Raw genomic sequence first — 18,112 nt, 5'->3', positions numbered from 1 at the left:
GGAAAATACCAAGACATACAGGTATTTAAGCTTCTTAGGATCAACCATATTCATATGAATGTTATATTGGAGACTGAGGGAAACATTATTGTGGTATCATAACACCCAAGAATTGAAAGAGACATCATCTGACCCAACCATTAACCTGAAGTAGGAGTCCCTTGCACAACATCCCTGTCAAATGTCCATCGCCATCTCCTACCACCTATTCCTCCAGTGGCAGGCAGTACATTCCTTTCCCAGGCTGCCTGTGCTTGGATAGTCTTGGGTGGTAGGCAGTTCTTTTTCTTTTCTTTCTTTATTTCTTGTCTTATTTATTTATTTGTTGTTGGACTTCTATCTTACTCTTCTTGGCTTTCATCTTGGTAGAGGTCCAAAATCTGTTTTTCATGACAGCCCTTTAGCAGCTGAATCGTTGTAAACAAGGAGTCTTCTGTTAACTCTACATCCAGGTCTTTAAGATGTTCCTCACACCTGTAATCCCAGAACTTTGGGAGCCAAGACAGGCGGATCTCTTGAGGTCAGGAGTTTGAAACCAGCCTGGCCAACATAATGAAACCCCGTCTCTACTGTTAGCCTGGCATGGTGGCACCTGCCTGTAATCCCAGCTACTTGGGACGCTGAGGCAGGAGAATCACTTGAACCCAGAAGGAAGAGGTTGCAGTGAGCCGAGATTGCACCACTGCACTCCAACCTGGGCGACAGAGCACGGCTCTGTCTCAAAAAAAAAAAAAAAAGAAAGAAAGAAAAATGTGTTCTTCTCCTGATACTGTTTCAGAGCTCTTGGCTACACTGGTGTACATCCTCTGAATAGCAAAATGATGTTAATATCCTTTACAGTCTGTATCACAGTGAATGTGTCACAATTGGCATAGCATAAATATCATACATATTCATGAATAGGAATGCCAAAGACATGACTCACTGTAATCTCATTTGCCTGAGCCTTAGACCTTTCCACCTTTCTTGCACAAGATAAGAACCCTTGGATTGTTTGCTTGTGCTGTATAGTCTGAACTACCTAGCAAATATTCGCCTCAGAGACAGTAAACAGTTGTTTAGACCTCCTTGTCTAATTTACACATTGCAATAATGTATACAATTTCTAAATTAATGAGGCCTAATTGTTTTCCTCATCTTATTTTTTATGTCATGAGCTTTCGTTCTATATGTACCCTTTGACTTTTCCTTTATGTATCATTAGAGCAACCTCAAACTATACAACAAACAACTCTAATCAAATAGGTAATTGGAGGCATTTTCCTGTGGCTTTTAATAAGTCAATTTACCAAACATCAATTTAGAACATAGACTAATAAAATGTATCGATCCTTCTTCAGTTGCATGTGTAGATTTGGACAAATTATCAAATGTTTAGTTTTTAAGACTTTGAATGGGCTGGGTGCGGTGGCCTACGCCTGTAATCCCAACACTTTGGGAGGCCGAGGCAGGTGGATCACAAGGTCAGAAGTTCAAGACCAGCCTGACCAACATGGTGAAACCTTGTCTCTACTAAAAATAAAAATATTAGCTAGGCATAGTGGCACACGCCTGCAATCCCAGCTACTCAGGAGGCTGAGGCAGGAGAATCTCTTGAACCAGGAGGCAGAGGTTGCAGGGAGCCAAGATCGGACCTGGGCAACAGAGCGAGACTCCATCTCAAAAGATTTAAAAAATAAGAAGACGACGACTTTGAATAGCTTAATTAGTTTTTAGTTTTTTTAATGACTATTTTCTAAGGGTCTGTAATAATATTCATCCTGTCTCCATTGTGAAAAATTGTCACAAATTTGTTTTATGCTCATTCCTTTTGTTTTTCCTCAAACAAGTTTTCAGCATTCTTATCCATTTTCTTCACATACTGCAGAACGTTGCAAATGGAGGTTTCTTTGAGTCCATTTTTAAATTAATGAGAATTTTTTAAAAACCAACATCAAACTTGGGAGCAGAATCCTTGTGTCCTCACCACAGTCCAGAAATCTAGTTCCCTCCTGCAACCCAAGTTCATCCTCAGAGAAGGCCAAGTGTCTACCTGGTCTTTTCTGTCCCACAGTCCACTCTGCCAATCTGGAAACAGAATGTGAAAACAGGAAGTTTCTCTTTGAAGCCAACACATGTTCTCATGTCCGAAAAGCTATTCTAAACCAAAACTCTCTTCCATTTTGAATCCCATGTAATTATGCATTCTCTTTATAAACTACATAAATATGGAGAAGTATTCATCACATTTGAATTAAATGCCTTTTCACATTCACAGACACCAATATGAGAAATGACTTTATCTCATAAAGAATTCTATAACCACATGCCATGTTACTTTCCTGTAATGTTCCTGAGTCCTTTTAGGTTGCTGTTTTTAATTCTTTGCTAGAATAAGATAATTATGTGATTATCTCTGCTATCTTTTTAAGACACAGAAGTCTCACTCTGTTGCCCAGGCTGGAGTGCAGTGGCATGATCTCAGCTCACTGCAACTTCCGCCTCCCAGGTTCAAGTGATTCTCGTGCCTCAGCCTCCTGAGTAGCTGAGATTACAGGCACGTGCCATCATGCCTGGTTAATTTTTGTATTTTTAGTAGAGACAGGGTTTCACCATGTTTTCCAGGCTGGGTCTCAAACTCCTGGCCTCAAGTAATCTGCCTACCTTGGCCTCCCAAAGTACTGGGATTACAGTCATGAGCCATTGTGCCCGGCCTCTGCTCTCTTTTACTTGAAGTGTTTCATAATTTGTAGGAAGCTCCTTTGCATGTGAACATAATGCTCACTAATGTTTTATTCTTCTGTCTATGGAACAAGTTTAAATTGAAATTCAGTAAAAACTTGAATGGGGCTAAACTTAGATCAGTAGACTAAATCTCAATAAGACATTTTCCTTAAGCTTATTATCCTAAAGTGTCATTTTTCTATCTTACTTTCTGGGAGGAAAGGAAGCTAACAATACTTGTCAGGAAAACTTACTGACTTGATAGAATGAATATGTCTCCAGTGTGAGTGACTGGAATTCACAAATGGGAAAAGATTCACCATTACTAATTTTATTTCTATATTGTATTGTCCTATTTTATAAGATAGCAACTGAAGCTGTGGAGAATATACGTACTATAGTGTCATTAACAAGGGAAAAAGCCTTCGAGCAAATGTATGAAGAGATGCTTGAGACTCAACACAGGTGATTGTAGATTCATGCTGACTTCAAAAACTTAATTTTGTTCTGTAAAGGCAGTACTCTTGAATGACTCCAGTGGTTTGCCTGCTAATTCATTTGCTCTTGAGTCTTTCCTAATAACGACCATGTCATAATTTCTCATATGACTTCACCAAGAGAAACTAGAAGAGGAATTGAGGGCAAGCGCAATTAGAATAAGTATTTTAGGTCCTCTCACATTACCATTAACTATCTGTTACTTAGTATGCACATTTGTCTCATCTTCCTGAAAGAATATTAATGAAATAACATACGCAAGAAAGAAAATAAAATTGCGGGCTGGGCGCTGTGTCTCACGCCTGTAATCCCAGCACTTTGGGAGGCTGAGGTGGGCAGATCACTTGACGTCAACAGTTAGAAACCATCCTGGGCAACATGGTGAAAGCCCATCTCTACTAAAAATGCAAAAATTAGCCGGGTGTGGTGGTGCACACTTGTAGTCCCAGCTACTCGGAGGCTGAGGCAGGAGAATCACCTGAACCTGGGAGGCAGAGGTTGCAGTGAGCTGAGATCACACCATTACACTCCACCTCCAGCCTGGGCGACAGAGCAAGAGAAAAGAGCTCAGCCCTTTACGCTAAATCCCTAAAATAGTTTACATTTTAAATACGAATATATACGTAATAAATGCACTTACTCTTTTAATTTTAAACTAGTCCTCCTTATCACATTGACTTAGTGATGCTTTTTATATTACTTTATCAGAAAGACAGCTTTGTACTGTTTTGGACTCATACTTGTAGTTGGCACCACGCTTTAATTTCCTCTATTCTGTGAATGAAAGATTATAATAGACAATTAGAAAATCCTTCTAAATACTGCTAAACCAAATCTCTAATTCTTACACTAGCCATCCTTTCACAGGCTTTGCCCATTCATTTAACAGTATGTAAAGTTAAATTTGTTACACGGAACTAGAGAGTATATGACTATAGAGAAAAGAATTATAATATTATCTGTCTTTTCTCAAAGATTTCTCAGTAGTAAAAAAAAAAAAAAAATCACTTTCTCTTTAATCATTCAAAAAATGCCTTTCTACTAAATTATAACATTTCAAAGTCCTCTCTATTTATTATTCTACATTTATTAAATTGACCTTGCTGTAATTCATGCCTTATTATTTGGTAAATTTTGTACATTCCAGACATACCTCGAAGAAAGCACAGATTATTGGAAGCTGTTATGCATTCAGCCATGCCTTTATATATTTTGCCTATGCAGCAGGGTTTCGATTTGGAGCCTATTTAATTCAAGCTGGACGAATGACCCCAGAGGGCATGTTCATGTAAGTCGTGGAAATAGTCTGGACCTGGTGGCTCACACCTGTAATTCCAACACTTTGGGAGGCCAAGGCAGGTGGATAACTTGAGGTTAGGAGTTCAAGACCAGCCTGACCAACATAAGAAAACCCCATCTCTACTAAAAATACAAAAATTAGCTGGGTGTGGTGCTGGCACCTGTAATCCCAGCTACTCGGGAGGCTGAGGCAGGAGAATTGATTCAACCCAGGAAATGGAGGCTGCAGTGAGCTGAGATCACTCCATTGCATGCCAGCCTGGGCAACAAAGTGAGACTCTGTCTCAAAATTAATTAATTAATTAATAAGTTGTACAAATATATAAACCTTGTAAGGGGGTCAAGTACTTATTTACCAGAAAGATGTCTAGTTTATAGTGAATTATCATTTAAATCACATATGTGGAAAAGGTATGCTTGAATTTTTGTTAAGATGGAATTTTTTAAATATACATATATTTTTAAATTTTGTATTGATATATAATAGTTATACATATTTTAGGGGTACACGTGATATATGCATATAATGTTTAATGATCAAATCAGGGTAATTGGGATGAATTTTATTTTTAATTGACAGACAATAATTGTACATGTATATATATGGGGTACAGTGGGATGTTCTGATATATGCTAACATTGTGAAATGATTAAATTGAGCTAACTGTTTTTGTTATTTAGTCTCTATAAGAAGTACAGCATAACTGGCAAAATACTGATACTGATATAAGGCATGAAATCTGGATTAAATTCCCAGATGAATTGCTCTCTGCTTCAGTTTACTGGAACATGGGAATGTAGGGGCAAAATATGCCTTCTTGTCATTCATTCCTTAGGACATTTGTGACACATTATGAAACTCTCAATGTGCAGATGGCTTTCTAAAGTATGACTGTAACCAGTGAGGCTGAATTCTTTGCTAAGCAAATAATCCAGAAGCAAAACATACAAATGAGTGTTTCCCTTCAAAAATGTCACATTTGGAATTGAACGCAGTATCCCAGTGAGGCTACTTCTTCCCAAAGCATTAGTTTGGAGCTCCTATTTTGAAGTTCTGGTCACATAGTTATGAATTTATTTGTTTTATAGGAACATCTAATGCAACTGCTAAATTAGAAAAATTAATTTTCAGTATTAATTCTGAGCTGGGAGCCTAAAATATCAGAAATATTGCTAATCTATCATAAATGGCATTGCTAAGCATTTAGAACTAGAGAAATCCATACAACACTTGACTCAAAAAAGTAACATTATATTATTTTTAACAAGCCCACCAAAAAATGCATATCCATGCAAGTATCAGCCTCTTCACAATAACGAATTGGGAGATTACACCTGTTCCAAGGACGCTGCCATTTGGCAGAACACACTGGGCACTTCTCTTTGGGTTTTGTTTCCCAAGTCTCAGGACATTCCTTTGAATATCCTTATTATTGGCGTATTTGTATTTTCAGGATAGGTTCAACTTGAGGAAATGGCCAAAAGTCATTTAAACCTGAGTAATTTCAGAATAACTTGGAATAATTTTTCATTTCTATTCACATGAAAATGTATTTATTTATTTATTTATTTACTTATTTATTAAGCATTAAGTGAAGTCCCAGGAAGTTTCTTTGTTAGGCACTGATGAGAAAACAGTCCACAGTTCACCAACCCAGTATTCCTAAATCTTACTTGACACCAAAGCCACTTAGAAGTTTCCTAGAAGCAGATTTCCTTATAAAACGGAATATGCAAATGGAATATCTGCATTTAAAATTTCAACAGAAGGGCCGGTCGGTGGTGGCTCATGCCTGTAATACCAGCACTTTGGGAGGCCAAGGCAGGTGGATCACCAAAGGTCAAGAGTTCAAGACCAGCCTGGGCAATGCTGTAAAACCCTGTCTGTAGTCAAAATACAAAAATTAGCCGTGTATGGTGGTGCATGCCTGTAATCCCAGCTACTTAGAAGGCTGACGCATGAGAATCACTTGACCCCAGGAGGCAGGGGTTGCAATGAGCCGAGATCACACCACTGCAAGCTAGCCTGGATGACAGAGCTAGACTCTGCCTCAAAAAAATTAAAATAAAATTTCAACAGAAATTGCAAGTTCCCTGTCCTATGTTCTCCTAGCCTCTAAAATAGTGTGTACTATTGCCTGTGTGAACTTATATAAACCACAATTATATTTAGCCTTGGACTTCATTCTCATTACATAAAACTAATTACTTAGGTAGATTAACAAGAAACAAAATCTGAAACACATAAATTATTCAGCTCACCAGTCCCCATTAGCCAGTTTTTCCTTTGTTCTAATATAATCCAGGCACTCCCAATTTTGAAAATTGGTTGTATTCCAAAAGTTTGTTTGCAAGCCAATAGTTGAAACTCAAAATATGTTTTCTTCATGTTGCTCTAAACTTTCTGCAGCCTTCTTCAATCCCCAGGTCACCATTCCTTCTGTATAACTAGTTTTGAGTATTAGTAGAAAGCAAGCCAATTAAACATATTCATAGTAATGTAGGATGTTTGATGATTTTCTAAAATCTCACAGAAGAATTTTCATCTCTTTTCATCAATTTCTCTGTCACCAGTCTTTCTTTGCTTTGTAATCACACCTATAAAAAATATAAGAAGGCCAGGCATGGTGGCTCATGCCTGTAATCCCAACACTTTGGGAGGCCGAGGCGGGTGGATCACGGGGTCAGGAGTTCAAGACCAGCCTGGCAAACATGGTGAAACCCCGTCTCTACTAAAAACTACAAAAATTAGCTGGGTGAGGTGATGGGCGCCTGTAATCCTATCTACTTGAGAGGCTGAAGGAGGAGAATTGCTTCAACTCAGGAAGCAGAGGTTGCATTGCAGTGAGCCGAGATCGCACCACTGCACTGTAGCCTGGGCAACAGAGCAAGACTCCATCTCAAGGGGAAAAAAAAAAGTATATATATATATATATATACACACACACACACTTATATATAATATGAAAAAGAAATGTCTCCCAGGACCATAAGTCCCCTTCTGCCTATTTCCAATGTCTCTGCTCTCCTTTGAAGCAAAGCAAATTCCAAAGCGTTCCCTATTCTTGCTCTCTACACTGCTTCTATCTCAAATTCACTCCAGTGAAGCCTTAGTTCCCCAACACTCCACTAGAAGGACTGGTTCTCAGGGTCCCACTGACCTCCATCCCGCCCATCCATACTCAGCCCCCGCAGTTCTCAGTTCTCCTCTAACTTGGCCTCTCAATAGCATTTGACATCTCTTTCCTGAAACATTTTCTTCTCCAGGCTTCTCTAGGCTTTTCTCCTTTGTCCTTGGCCCCTCCTCCTCCACTTTCTTTACTGGATCCTGTTTTTCAGCCAGGCCTCTGTGTGTTGGAGAGCGTTAGAGCTCTCAGACCTTTCATTTATTACACTTTCATTAGTGATCTCATCCAATCTGTCAGTTTTAAATACCACCTGTGTCCTGATAACTTCCGTCTGTATACTTCCAACTCTGGCCCTGCCCTGAGCACCAGACCCTTATCCAACTACCTACAAGACACCTCCACTTGGATGACTAATATCTCAATGTGTTCAAAACAGAATTTAAGTTTTTTCTCCCCAAAGGTTCTCTTCCCCAAAACTTTCCCATCTTAACTAATAACACCAACCACCATCCACACAGTTGCTCAGCTCAAAAATGTTGGAGTCATCCGTGTTGCTTCTCTTGTCATTGTCCACCACATAAATCACTGATTCCTCATGACCCTAATTCCAAAATTCTTCTCATCCTTTCCACCCTCATCCAAGTCCTCCCTGTCTTGACTGGACCACTGCAACAACCTCACCAATGTCCTTGTGTCCACTCTTGCTTCCCTATAATCCATTCTCCATACGGCAGCCAGACTGATCATTTAACGCACAAATCTAATAGCACCAGTTTATTAAAATTCTGCAAGATCTAGATCTTCCCATTGAAATTTGAATAAAGCCAAAGTCCTTACCATGACCTGAAAGACCTTCATGATGGGGCTGCTGCATTTCTTTCCAATTTCATCCACTTCTGCCTCCCATGTGAACTACTCGTCAGTCCCACACTTGCTATGTCTGTCCCTGGACCTCCCCATTGCAGGGTCTTTGCACTTGCTATTCTCTGCCTGGAATACCCAGGCACCCAGGCTAAGTCCACTCCTCAGAGGGACTGTCACTGAGGGTCCAAAGTAGTTCCTCTAACCCTCCCTCCTCATCACTCTCTTTCCCATCACCATGTTTTGTTTATAACACTTATGACACTTATGATTCTATTAAATTATATTTTGTGTTTCCATATTTATGAGTGCATAGACTGAGAGCAAGTTGTAACCTATCTTATTCACTGATGTTTCCCAAAAGCCAAAAATAAGTGGGTGGAACATAATAGATACACAATAAATATTTACTGAATGAATGACTGAATCAAAATTAAGGGGGAGATTTGGAATGGTACATAATTAGGCAGTCCAGTCATTTCTGGAAATGTGCCTCGGAGTCACCTTCACACTTTGAAAATAGGAGTCTGTTTTTCACAAATTCTTCTAATTTTCTTCTTTTCTACACCCATATGTCTAATACCAGGTGCTTTGGCAGGAGGACTGGATCTAAATCGAGGGCAACCATTGATATAAAATACGATGTGTGGAATTGAGAATTTACCTCTACCTACTGAGATTTGTTTAGATTAAAACTAAGCAAAAAATGTCTCAGTTGAAGAATGATACAACCTCAAAATCATGCCAGTACTATCATGCCAGCAAATGACACCAGTCAGGATGTTTCCTTTAAGGGGCTTCCCAGGACTGCTAACCATTCCGTTACTTATGAAAATTGCTATAACGGCAAACCTTGATTGAATCTTTACTCAGTTTTAAGAATTTGCCGTGTATTATCTGTTTAATGCTCTAAACTACCCTGTGAAATACTATGGTTCCCATTTTACAGATGAGAACAATTAAGACTCAAAGACGTTACCTAACTTGCTCAAAGTTACGTAATCAGTAAGTAGCAGAGCACAGATTCAAGTTCATGGTTCCAGATGCCAGAGGTTAGGCTTACTATATATATATATATAAAATTATTATAAATTCTGTAGCCAAATATTCATAGAATATTTCTGTGAAATTATTTTTTAAATAAGTCTGGCTTAGTTTTTCAAACATTTGAATATTCAAAGTTGGGCTGATTCCTCACATATAAATGGAACAAGTGACTTGCTTAGTGTTATGTTATAGCCCTAAAATAGAAGAATGAAAAGTCCCCAATAAAAAATTTCTTCCCTGAGCTGGCCTACCATGCTTCCTGAATTTCTTTTAATTAAATTCATTAAAAGGCGGTCTCTTCTAGATACATAAGCATTTTAACTCTCAGAACATAAGAGTAATAATTAAAGAATAGTACCACCTTGGTATTTCCCAGTGCCCCAGGGGAAGGAAGAAATAGAGAGCTGTCTGAGCTAGATCACTGGTATTACTTTTCTTTTTTTTTTTTTTTTTGAGTTGGAGTCTCGCTGTGTCACCCAGGCTGAAGTGCAGCGGCACAATCTCAGCTCACTGCAACCTCCGCTTCCTGAGTTCAAGCAATTCTCCCGCCCTCAGTCTCCTGAATAGTTGGGACTGCAGGCACATGTCACCACACCAGGCTAATTTTTGTATGTTTTGGTGGAGACCATATTTCACCATGTTGGCCAGGCTGGTCTCGAACTCCGGATCTCAAGTGATCCACCTGCCTTAGCCTCCCAAAATGCTAGGATTACAGGTGTAAGCCACCATACCCAGCCTCACTTTTTGAGTCCCATTCAATCAGAATACAGACAGAATAAGGGTACCCATACTTTTGGAGTATGGACAAATGATTCTCTAGGAATTCTCTTCCAGTATTAAATGTGGTTATTGGCCAAAAGAGAAACATAGCACTATGCATAATGTCAATAGATGAGATTTGTCTTCAACACCAAAGAGGATTTGGTCCTACAGACCAAATGTGACCCCAACTACCATGAATGTGTCACAAGGTCCCTTTAGACACACTAAATTATATCTGGTCCAGAAGACTCTGTATCTTCCAGAATCTAGGATGACAGACAGCTTTCAATCTCATCAACTAGCTAAACCAAAGGAATTTACAAAGAAAACTCCCTCTTACTAGAATTATCCTTAGGTAGAAAGCACTTTGCACCATTCTCTAAACCAACGGTTTTCCAACTCATCAATCTAGGAACTGGTTAAAACTGTAGATATGTAGATTTCGTCCTGCAAAATCTGATTTGTAGATCTAGTATGGGGCAGGAATCTTCATTTTATCAAACATTCCAGATTACTCCAAGGCATAATTTATAGCTACAAAGATGGGTTATCTGTGTCTCTTTCAAAAATGACATTGTGTCTCAGAAAGGGAGATACAAAAGGGAGTTTTAACAGCAAAATTCTTTAATGTGCTCATAATATTAATTTGTCAGCAAGGCTTTTTAGAGGAAAAAAGCCTCTAAAAGAAAAAAAAGACAACATGCATGTCTTATGGTAGAAGCTGTCTCTATCTCTCTATCTCTATTCTTGTAGAAGTTTATCTGAAATGAGCATTTAAAAAAAGGTGATAACGTTTTCATTCTGCTGCCTTACAGACAAGGTATAATGGCATTTAAAAAATCTCTTGTTTAGGTTCTCATGCACACATGTATAGTAAAACACTCACCTCTCCCTTTGTTAGTCCTGGTAACATATTCTATTTGTTATTTCACTATAAATATGCAGATTTAGAAGTACAAAATAAGTTTATTTTCTCCTGTCTCTTTGTGTTAGTCCCTTTAGGCTAGTTTCCAGCTGACTTGCCTTTTGCAATACAGACCAAGAACCATTCCTAATCAGGAGAGGTTTCTGTAACCTTCCTTTTCCCACTGCAAAGCTTTCTCTATCTCTGTGAGTTTCTTCCGTATTTTCTATCTATATTATCAAGAAGCTAAGCAGAGTATATAGGTAAGAAAGAATCAGGACATGGCAGCCTTCAGTGCAGTAATAATGAAAGTCACAGCTTTGAAAACTGCCTGAGAAGCAGAACCAGGCAGTTTATGGGTGTATGTCCTAGTTCTCTTAAACACCAAATGCAGTTCTTGACAAGAAACCATATTGTATTTCCAATAATAATGTGGTTATTGGCCAAAAGAGCAACATAGATGGGTTTTCAATGAATATTAACAGTTGGTCGATACCTTGAAATAATAAAGGATGGACAGAAGTGAGCTAGGCCTGCACCATCATTTTTGCCCTAGGAGGCTGGGCAGCTGGGGAAGAACTGTGTCATTGTTATGATTAGGAAAGCAACACTGGTTAGACAAAACAAAGAAAACAAGAAAGACTTCTTTCCATATTGGTGCCATGGCAGCCACCCAGCTCTTGCCTGGCTCCTCCCCAGAGATTATCCGGAAGAGACAGACAAGGACAAGGTAAGAAGGCTAAATCAACCACTGAAGGGACCTAAAGGAGAGAAATCAAAAGACAGTTGATATCTAGGGCCTTGTGAAGATTCTAAAATGGGAAACAAGTGGTAACGAACTCCAACCTGTAGGAAAAGACCATTCCAGCCAGCTTTCCACTGCAAGTAAGACCATGTAGGAGAAAATACAGAGAGGAAGGCAGCTCACGTTCCAACCCTACAGTTTCATGTGCTTCTGGGCAAATTGCATAATTTTTCTGAGCTGGAGCCTCCTCATTCATTGACTGATAAGTTTCCATTCTACTTATCTCCTAGGTGATTAGATGGTATCTTGTATATGAAAACATTCTAGGATCCAAAGAACCAAATAAATGTTAGTTGCTTATTTTCTCTCTCCTATCTGTTGAGAAAAGGATTTAGGGTGGGAAGCAGTCTCTGGGTTGTATATGGATGATACATAGATGAGCATGGGAATAATTTTAATGACTACCTCTATGGGGAAAGATACTCTGCTTTCTAATCAAAGAAAGAAACTTAGTGAGTAAGGACTTGGAAAGTTGTGATTTGACTGCCATGCTAATGTCTACAGAAGTGTGAGAGCTTTTTTTTTTTTTTTTTTTTTGCTGTTTTGTTGTAGTGCAGTGGCATGACCTCGGCTCTCTGCAACCTCCACCTCCCAGGTTCAAGCAGTTCTCCTGCCTAAGTCTCCTGATTAGCAAGGATTACAGGCATGTGCCAACACACCCAGCTAATTTTTGTATTTTTAGTAGAGATGGAGTTCACCATGTTGGCCAGGCTGGTCTCAAACTCCTGACCTCGTGATCCACCCACCTCAGCCTCCCAAAGTGCTAGGATTACAAGCATGAACCACCGCACCCAGCCCCGTTAGTGACTTTAAAATATTTGTCATGATACTAAATTATTCCTCTTTATATATCCCAAATGGGTGAAACTCCTCAAGACCAACAGTGGTGTGAGAGGTCGCCCTGTACATTTCTCCCAGTTAGGCATTCAGTTCAAATGCCTCCAGGAGTTTAAACCAGATTTCAAGGATCTGGTTTAACTATGTTATGGAGTTACAGCACGGGTTGTTCTACAATAAGTACTTGTTGAGTGGAACTGAATTTCAGTTTAGCTCACCCTAGCTAATTGGGTCTGATTAGGTAAGGACAAATTCTGTAGCAGACCAGTTTTTTCCATGTGTGGGCCTTGGCCTACCTTTATACAGAATCCACCTGCAGAAAAAGCATAAAGATTACTGTCCCTGGGCAGTAATCCCTCACTTTGGGAGGCTGAGGCAGGCGGATCACGAGGTCAGAAGTTCGAGACCAGCCTGGCCAACACAAAAATTAGCTAGGCGTGGTGGTGCACACCTATAATCCCAGCTACAGGAGGTGGAGGCAACAGAATTGTTTGAACCCAGGAGGTGGAGGTTGCAGTGAGCTGACATCATGCCACTGCACTCCAGCCTGAATGACAAAGCAAGGCTCCTTCTCAAAAAAAGAAAAAAAAGAAAAAAAAAAAAAGATGAAGAAGATTAGTGTCCCTGACTGAACCCCAGATAGTCCATCACCTCAAAGTCCACACTTCCCCACCAGGGTCTTCAACATAACTCTCATCAGCATCAGCCCCCATCCCACTTACCTTTCTCTCAGCACTCACTCAATAAAGACAGTATCAGGGCTTTTGCTCGTACTCTCCCTTCTCTACTGAACCCTTTCTTCCTGCTCCATTCTCCATCCTTTGGGTCATTTACCTCCCACAAACACAAGTTCTGAGTTGAAGGCCCTTCTCCCTTTCTCATGAATATTTCCATTTTCAGAGCAACCTAACAAGGACGTCCGCCTCTGGACATTTATGTCTAATGCTTACCATTACTTTTATAGTGGAAATGTTAGGACAGGTAGAGATTTTGGCGTATCTCAAATCATGGGAAGAAGCTATTTTCTCAGTTGTTGATTTCAGAGAAGGCTCTACTCGTGTGGGACTAGAAACCAGGTCTCCTAACTCATAATCCAATTATCTTCCCAGCTCATCTGCTGATTCTTGGATCAGACTGAGGCTTAAGTCTGACTCAGTCTGATTTTTCCTTGCATTAAAACCACATTTAAAACAAACAAACAAACAAGAAAAAAAACTTCCGATTGGGTTATCTAAACTCCATAACCATTTCTGATGTTTATAGCTGGGTATCAAATAATTTAAATGGCATTTTGAGCTTTAAACACTTTCTGTAAATATCAGTACTAAAAATGTCTTGACATCACAGAACTAAGTAACAATTATTTTAGTGTTATTTTTGTTTTTATATTTTATACTGTGTTTGATCTTTGTAAAGTCAACAAAATTCAGGATCTGAGGTCTAGGTCACTGAAGAGATTGCATCAGCATCAACATCTACCCTTTGGTAGGCCCCATCGAGGGAGAAATTCACAAGGAGCCCAGACGTGTTTACTTTGCTGTTATCCAGCACTGCAAACAAGCAACTGGGTTCTGTGATGTCCTTTTACTGCCTAATGTTTAAATATTGCCAGTGACACCGGTCCAGTTTTAGCCTAATTGTGCCTTTAGCTTTGTTACTAAGATGCATTGTTTTGCATTCCAGTACAGTACTTTCATATCTAAAATGAAATAGAAAATGAGGGGAAAATATTTAACCATGGTCAGGTCCTGTGCCACAATCGAGTAAATATTCTGTGTGCTTCCAAACATCATTTGCATACTTACCATTTTATAATTAACATGTTTTGAAATGGAGATCATAATCAGTAACAAACCTAAAAGATCAAAGTTCTTCTTTCAGTCTTTTTAGTCAGATTTTGATTTGGGAACCCGAGGAAAATACGATCCCCATGATTTGCTCTCGAAATCATGTAGCATATCAGGCAGATAACCAGTCATTTAGCTTCAGTTATCTGTCCTAACTACATTATATGCAAAACAAACAAACAAACAAAAAATCATATCTACTGTGTAAATTCAGATCTCACTACTGGAGATTCATTCTTCCTATTATCAGCTGAATTATCTGTCAAATCTCCAAGCAAGCAAGCCTCATATCAAGATGGCTAAGAAGTTTTATATTCACTAGTTGGGAACTTTGATCTGTGGCTCTAATTGGAAGAGACATTTTTAAGATTACCCAAGCTCCAAAGGTCATTTTGGTGTACAGAGCAAGGAATGATTACCACATGGCAGAATTTTTTTAAAGAGATAACTGTTGTTGGGACTTCAGTGTAAGGGATGCTGTCTACATCAAAAGATTGTATTCCTGTGCCTGCTTTTTTCTTTACTTTTAGAATTCTACTGTTTTACAATGGATCGATGGACGTAAGATTCAAATGCTTTATCTTTTGATAGAGTTTGTACTGCAATTGCATATGGAGCTATGGCCATCGGAGAAACGCTTGTTTTGGCTCCTGAATATTCCAAAGCCAAATCGGGGGCTGCACATCTGTTTGCCTTGTTGGAAAAGAAACCAACTATAGACAGCCACAGCCAAGAAGGGAAAAAGCCAGTAAGCACAACTATGATCTTAAATGTCCAAATATAGATGGCAACAGTAGGAACTGGGGGCTGCTAAAGATGGGAGGGAGGGAGAGAGGGGGCAGGGGCTGCAAAAGTAGCCATTGGGTACTATGCTCAGTACCTGTGTGACAAGATCATTCATACCCCAAACCTCAGCATTATGCAATATACCCAGATAACAAACCTGCACATGTACCCCCTGGATCTGAAATAACAGTCGAAAAAATAAAATGAAAATATAAATGAAAAAAATAAAAAACAAATGTCCACTTATTAAATGAAGGCATTCTTTGGAAAACTCTGCAAAAGATAATGTCATAGTAACATAAAGAGTTATAAGTTTGTATAAAATAATTTTACGGCTGCAAATGGGGAAAAGGAGTCTTGTCTTAATCAAATTTTTACCTCTACTACTAAAATGTATATTTCATACTTTAAAATATAGGCTTTTAATTTATATGCCTGATGCTATGAGAATGTTCTTGGAAAAAAACGTTGATTCTTATACTGAATTCTATTTAGAAACAAAAGTTTTGATCTTGGAAGGAGATTGTTTTTTTTTTCTCTGATAATACATGAAAAGTAAATAATATTCTGCTGCTTCAGACACCATTTTTCATGGGAAATATATTTATAAACATAAAGGGGGAAAAAGGAAAGCATACCTATTAAATTGACACACACAAACAAATTTAGCCTCAAACTCTAAAAGACTGTGAATATTAAAAGAGAAATAATAGGTAAGGTATATAGTTTCAAAATAAGTCTCTCAATAATAGTCTTATACATTAAATATATATTCAATTTTAGGACATTTCTAGACATTTTGATTTTTAAAATAAAAATAGTCATTAGGTATATACTTAAATGTTTTTAATTTATAATTATTTCCCTCTAGAATTTTAATAGTAGATATATATGTATGATAGCTTAAAATAATACAGCATTGCTAGAGCTACACAATTATTAAGAAGAGTGCCTGTTAGTGACAGAAAGAATATCTGGAAATGCTCAAAATAGAATGCTTCAAAGATACGTCACAGTCCAAATAAGATTTTGTTCTTGTCTGTTGGAAAGTCAAGGATGTAAGAAGCTATTTTTTTAATTTAAGATTTATATGTATAACAGTATTGCTACTCTTATTTCTTTCTGCAGATTATAATAGAGGAATTGAGTATCTCACTGATCTATGTCCTTACAGAACCATAGGCATGGCATAGACTATGGAAGTATTTCTTACAAAGGCTATAAAATTAATGTATCTAATCTTTATTTAATTTAGTATGTAAATGTTTCTGAATATCCCTCTATGCTTTTAAAAATTAAAATCTGGGCAGGGCATATTTTAATTTACAATTAAAAATAGTAAGAATAAATATATTAAAGTTTAGAAGTTTTCTAGAATACCTCTACGAGCTGTTATACAAAATATATACTACAGCATACACAAAACTAATTGAATTCCTCGTGTTTCCAGACAGAGTCTGGCTCTGTCGCCCAGGCTGGAGAGGCTGGAATGCAGTGGCGTGATCTCGGCTCACTGCAAGCTCCGCCTCCCGGGTTCACGCCATTCTCCTGCTTCAGCTTCCAGAGTAGCTGGGACTACAGGCGCCCGCCACCGCGCCCGGCTAATTTTTTGTATTTTTAGTAGAGACGGGGTTCCACCATATTAGCCAGGATGGTCTCGATCTCCTGACCTCGTGATCCGCCCTCCTCGGCCTCCCAAAGTGCTGGGATTACAGGCGTGAGCCACCACACCTGGCCGTATTCTGGTGTTTTGAAACCTTTTTTATACAAATGCAGAGAGAGAAGTACACCAAAACAATTTTTAAAAATAAATAAAACAAAAAGAAACTGTTTATGCAAATAATATTCACAGGTTGTAGGGGGCAAATGGAAAATACTGACTAAGCTAAAATAAACAACTACTACACTACTCTTAAATTTTGGCAAATATCTTTCCAGATTTTTTTTTCTATTTCCAGATCTCTTAACCACATCTTAACATCGAATTCCTTTAACGATAAAATAATATCATCAATTTTTTTTTTTTTTGTTGCTCCTCACCCCTACCTGCCCTTGCTTCTTACCTATATATGATGGGCTCAGAATGGGTCGAACATGACTAGTAAACCTGACTGTAAGGTTGTGTTTTAAAGTCCAGCCATCACTACCACCACACACACACGAACACACACACACACACAAATCCACTTACTCATTAGTTGTTTAACAACAAAAATTAATAAGACTTAAAATGCAATTGAGACGAACACAAAGATCAAAAGAACTTAAAATCTTACGAACCAAATATATAAAGGGAAAGTTAATCATTTAGTGATAGTTCTGGAAAGCCTTTTTTAAACATCCTGGGTGTAGATGAGTATCGGTTTAGAAATCATTAACCAGTAAAGAGATTGATGCATAGAGAGAAAACTAAACATTTAGGCAACTGTCACTGCCAAATAATGGTCAATTGAAAATAGAGATAGGGCCAGGCGTGGTGGCTCACGCCTATAATCCCAGCACTTTGGGAGGCTGAGGTGGGCAGATTGCTTGAGTCCAGGAGTTTGGAACCAGCCTGGGCAACATAGTGAAACCCCATCTCTACTAAAAACACAAAAATTGGCTGGGTATGGTGGCACATGCTGATGGTCCCACC

The 18,112-nt window shown here is 38.6% G+C and overlaps 1 protein-coding gene across 1 annotated transcript in view; it reads left to right on the top strand.

Moving 5' to 3' along the window:
• The window catches only part of ABCB5 (ATP binding cassette subfamily B member 5), a 126,510-nt gene that overhangs the window by 96,947 nt on the left and 11,451 nt on the right, over positions 1 to 18,112 (top strand). The window contains exons 21-23 of the mRNA XM_025379557.1: positions 3,068 to 3,168; positions 4,349 to 4,489; positions 15,283 to 15,439. Coding sequence (XP_025235342.1) covers positions 3,068 to 3,168; positions 4,349 to 4,489; positions 15,283 to 15,439 — 399 coding nt within the window. The remainder of the gene's footprint in view (positions 1 to 3,067; positions 3,169 to 4,348; positions 4,490 to 15,282; positions 15,440 to 18,112) is intronic.

The sequence above is a fragment of the Theropithecus gelada genome, chromosome 3 (genome assembly GCF_003255815.1).
Source record: "Theropithecus gelada isolate Dixy chromosome 3, Tgel_1.0, whole genome shotgun sequence".
Lineage (NCBI taxonomy): Eukaryota > Metazoa > Chordata > Mammalia > Primates > Cercopithecidae > Theropithecus > Theropithecus gelada.
This window is presented reverse-complemented; position numbering and strand designations above follow the sequence as displayed.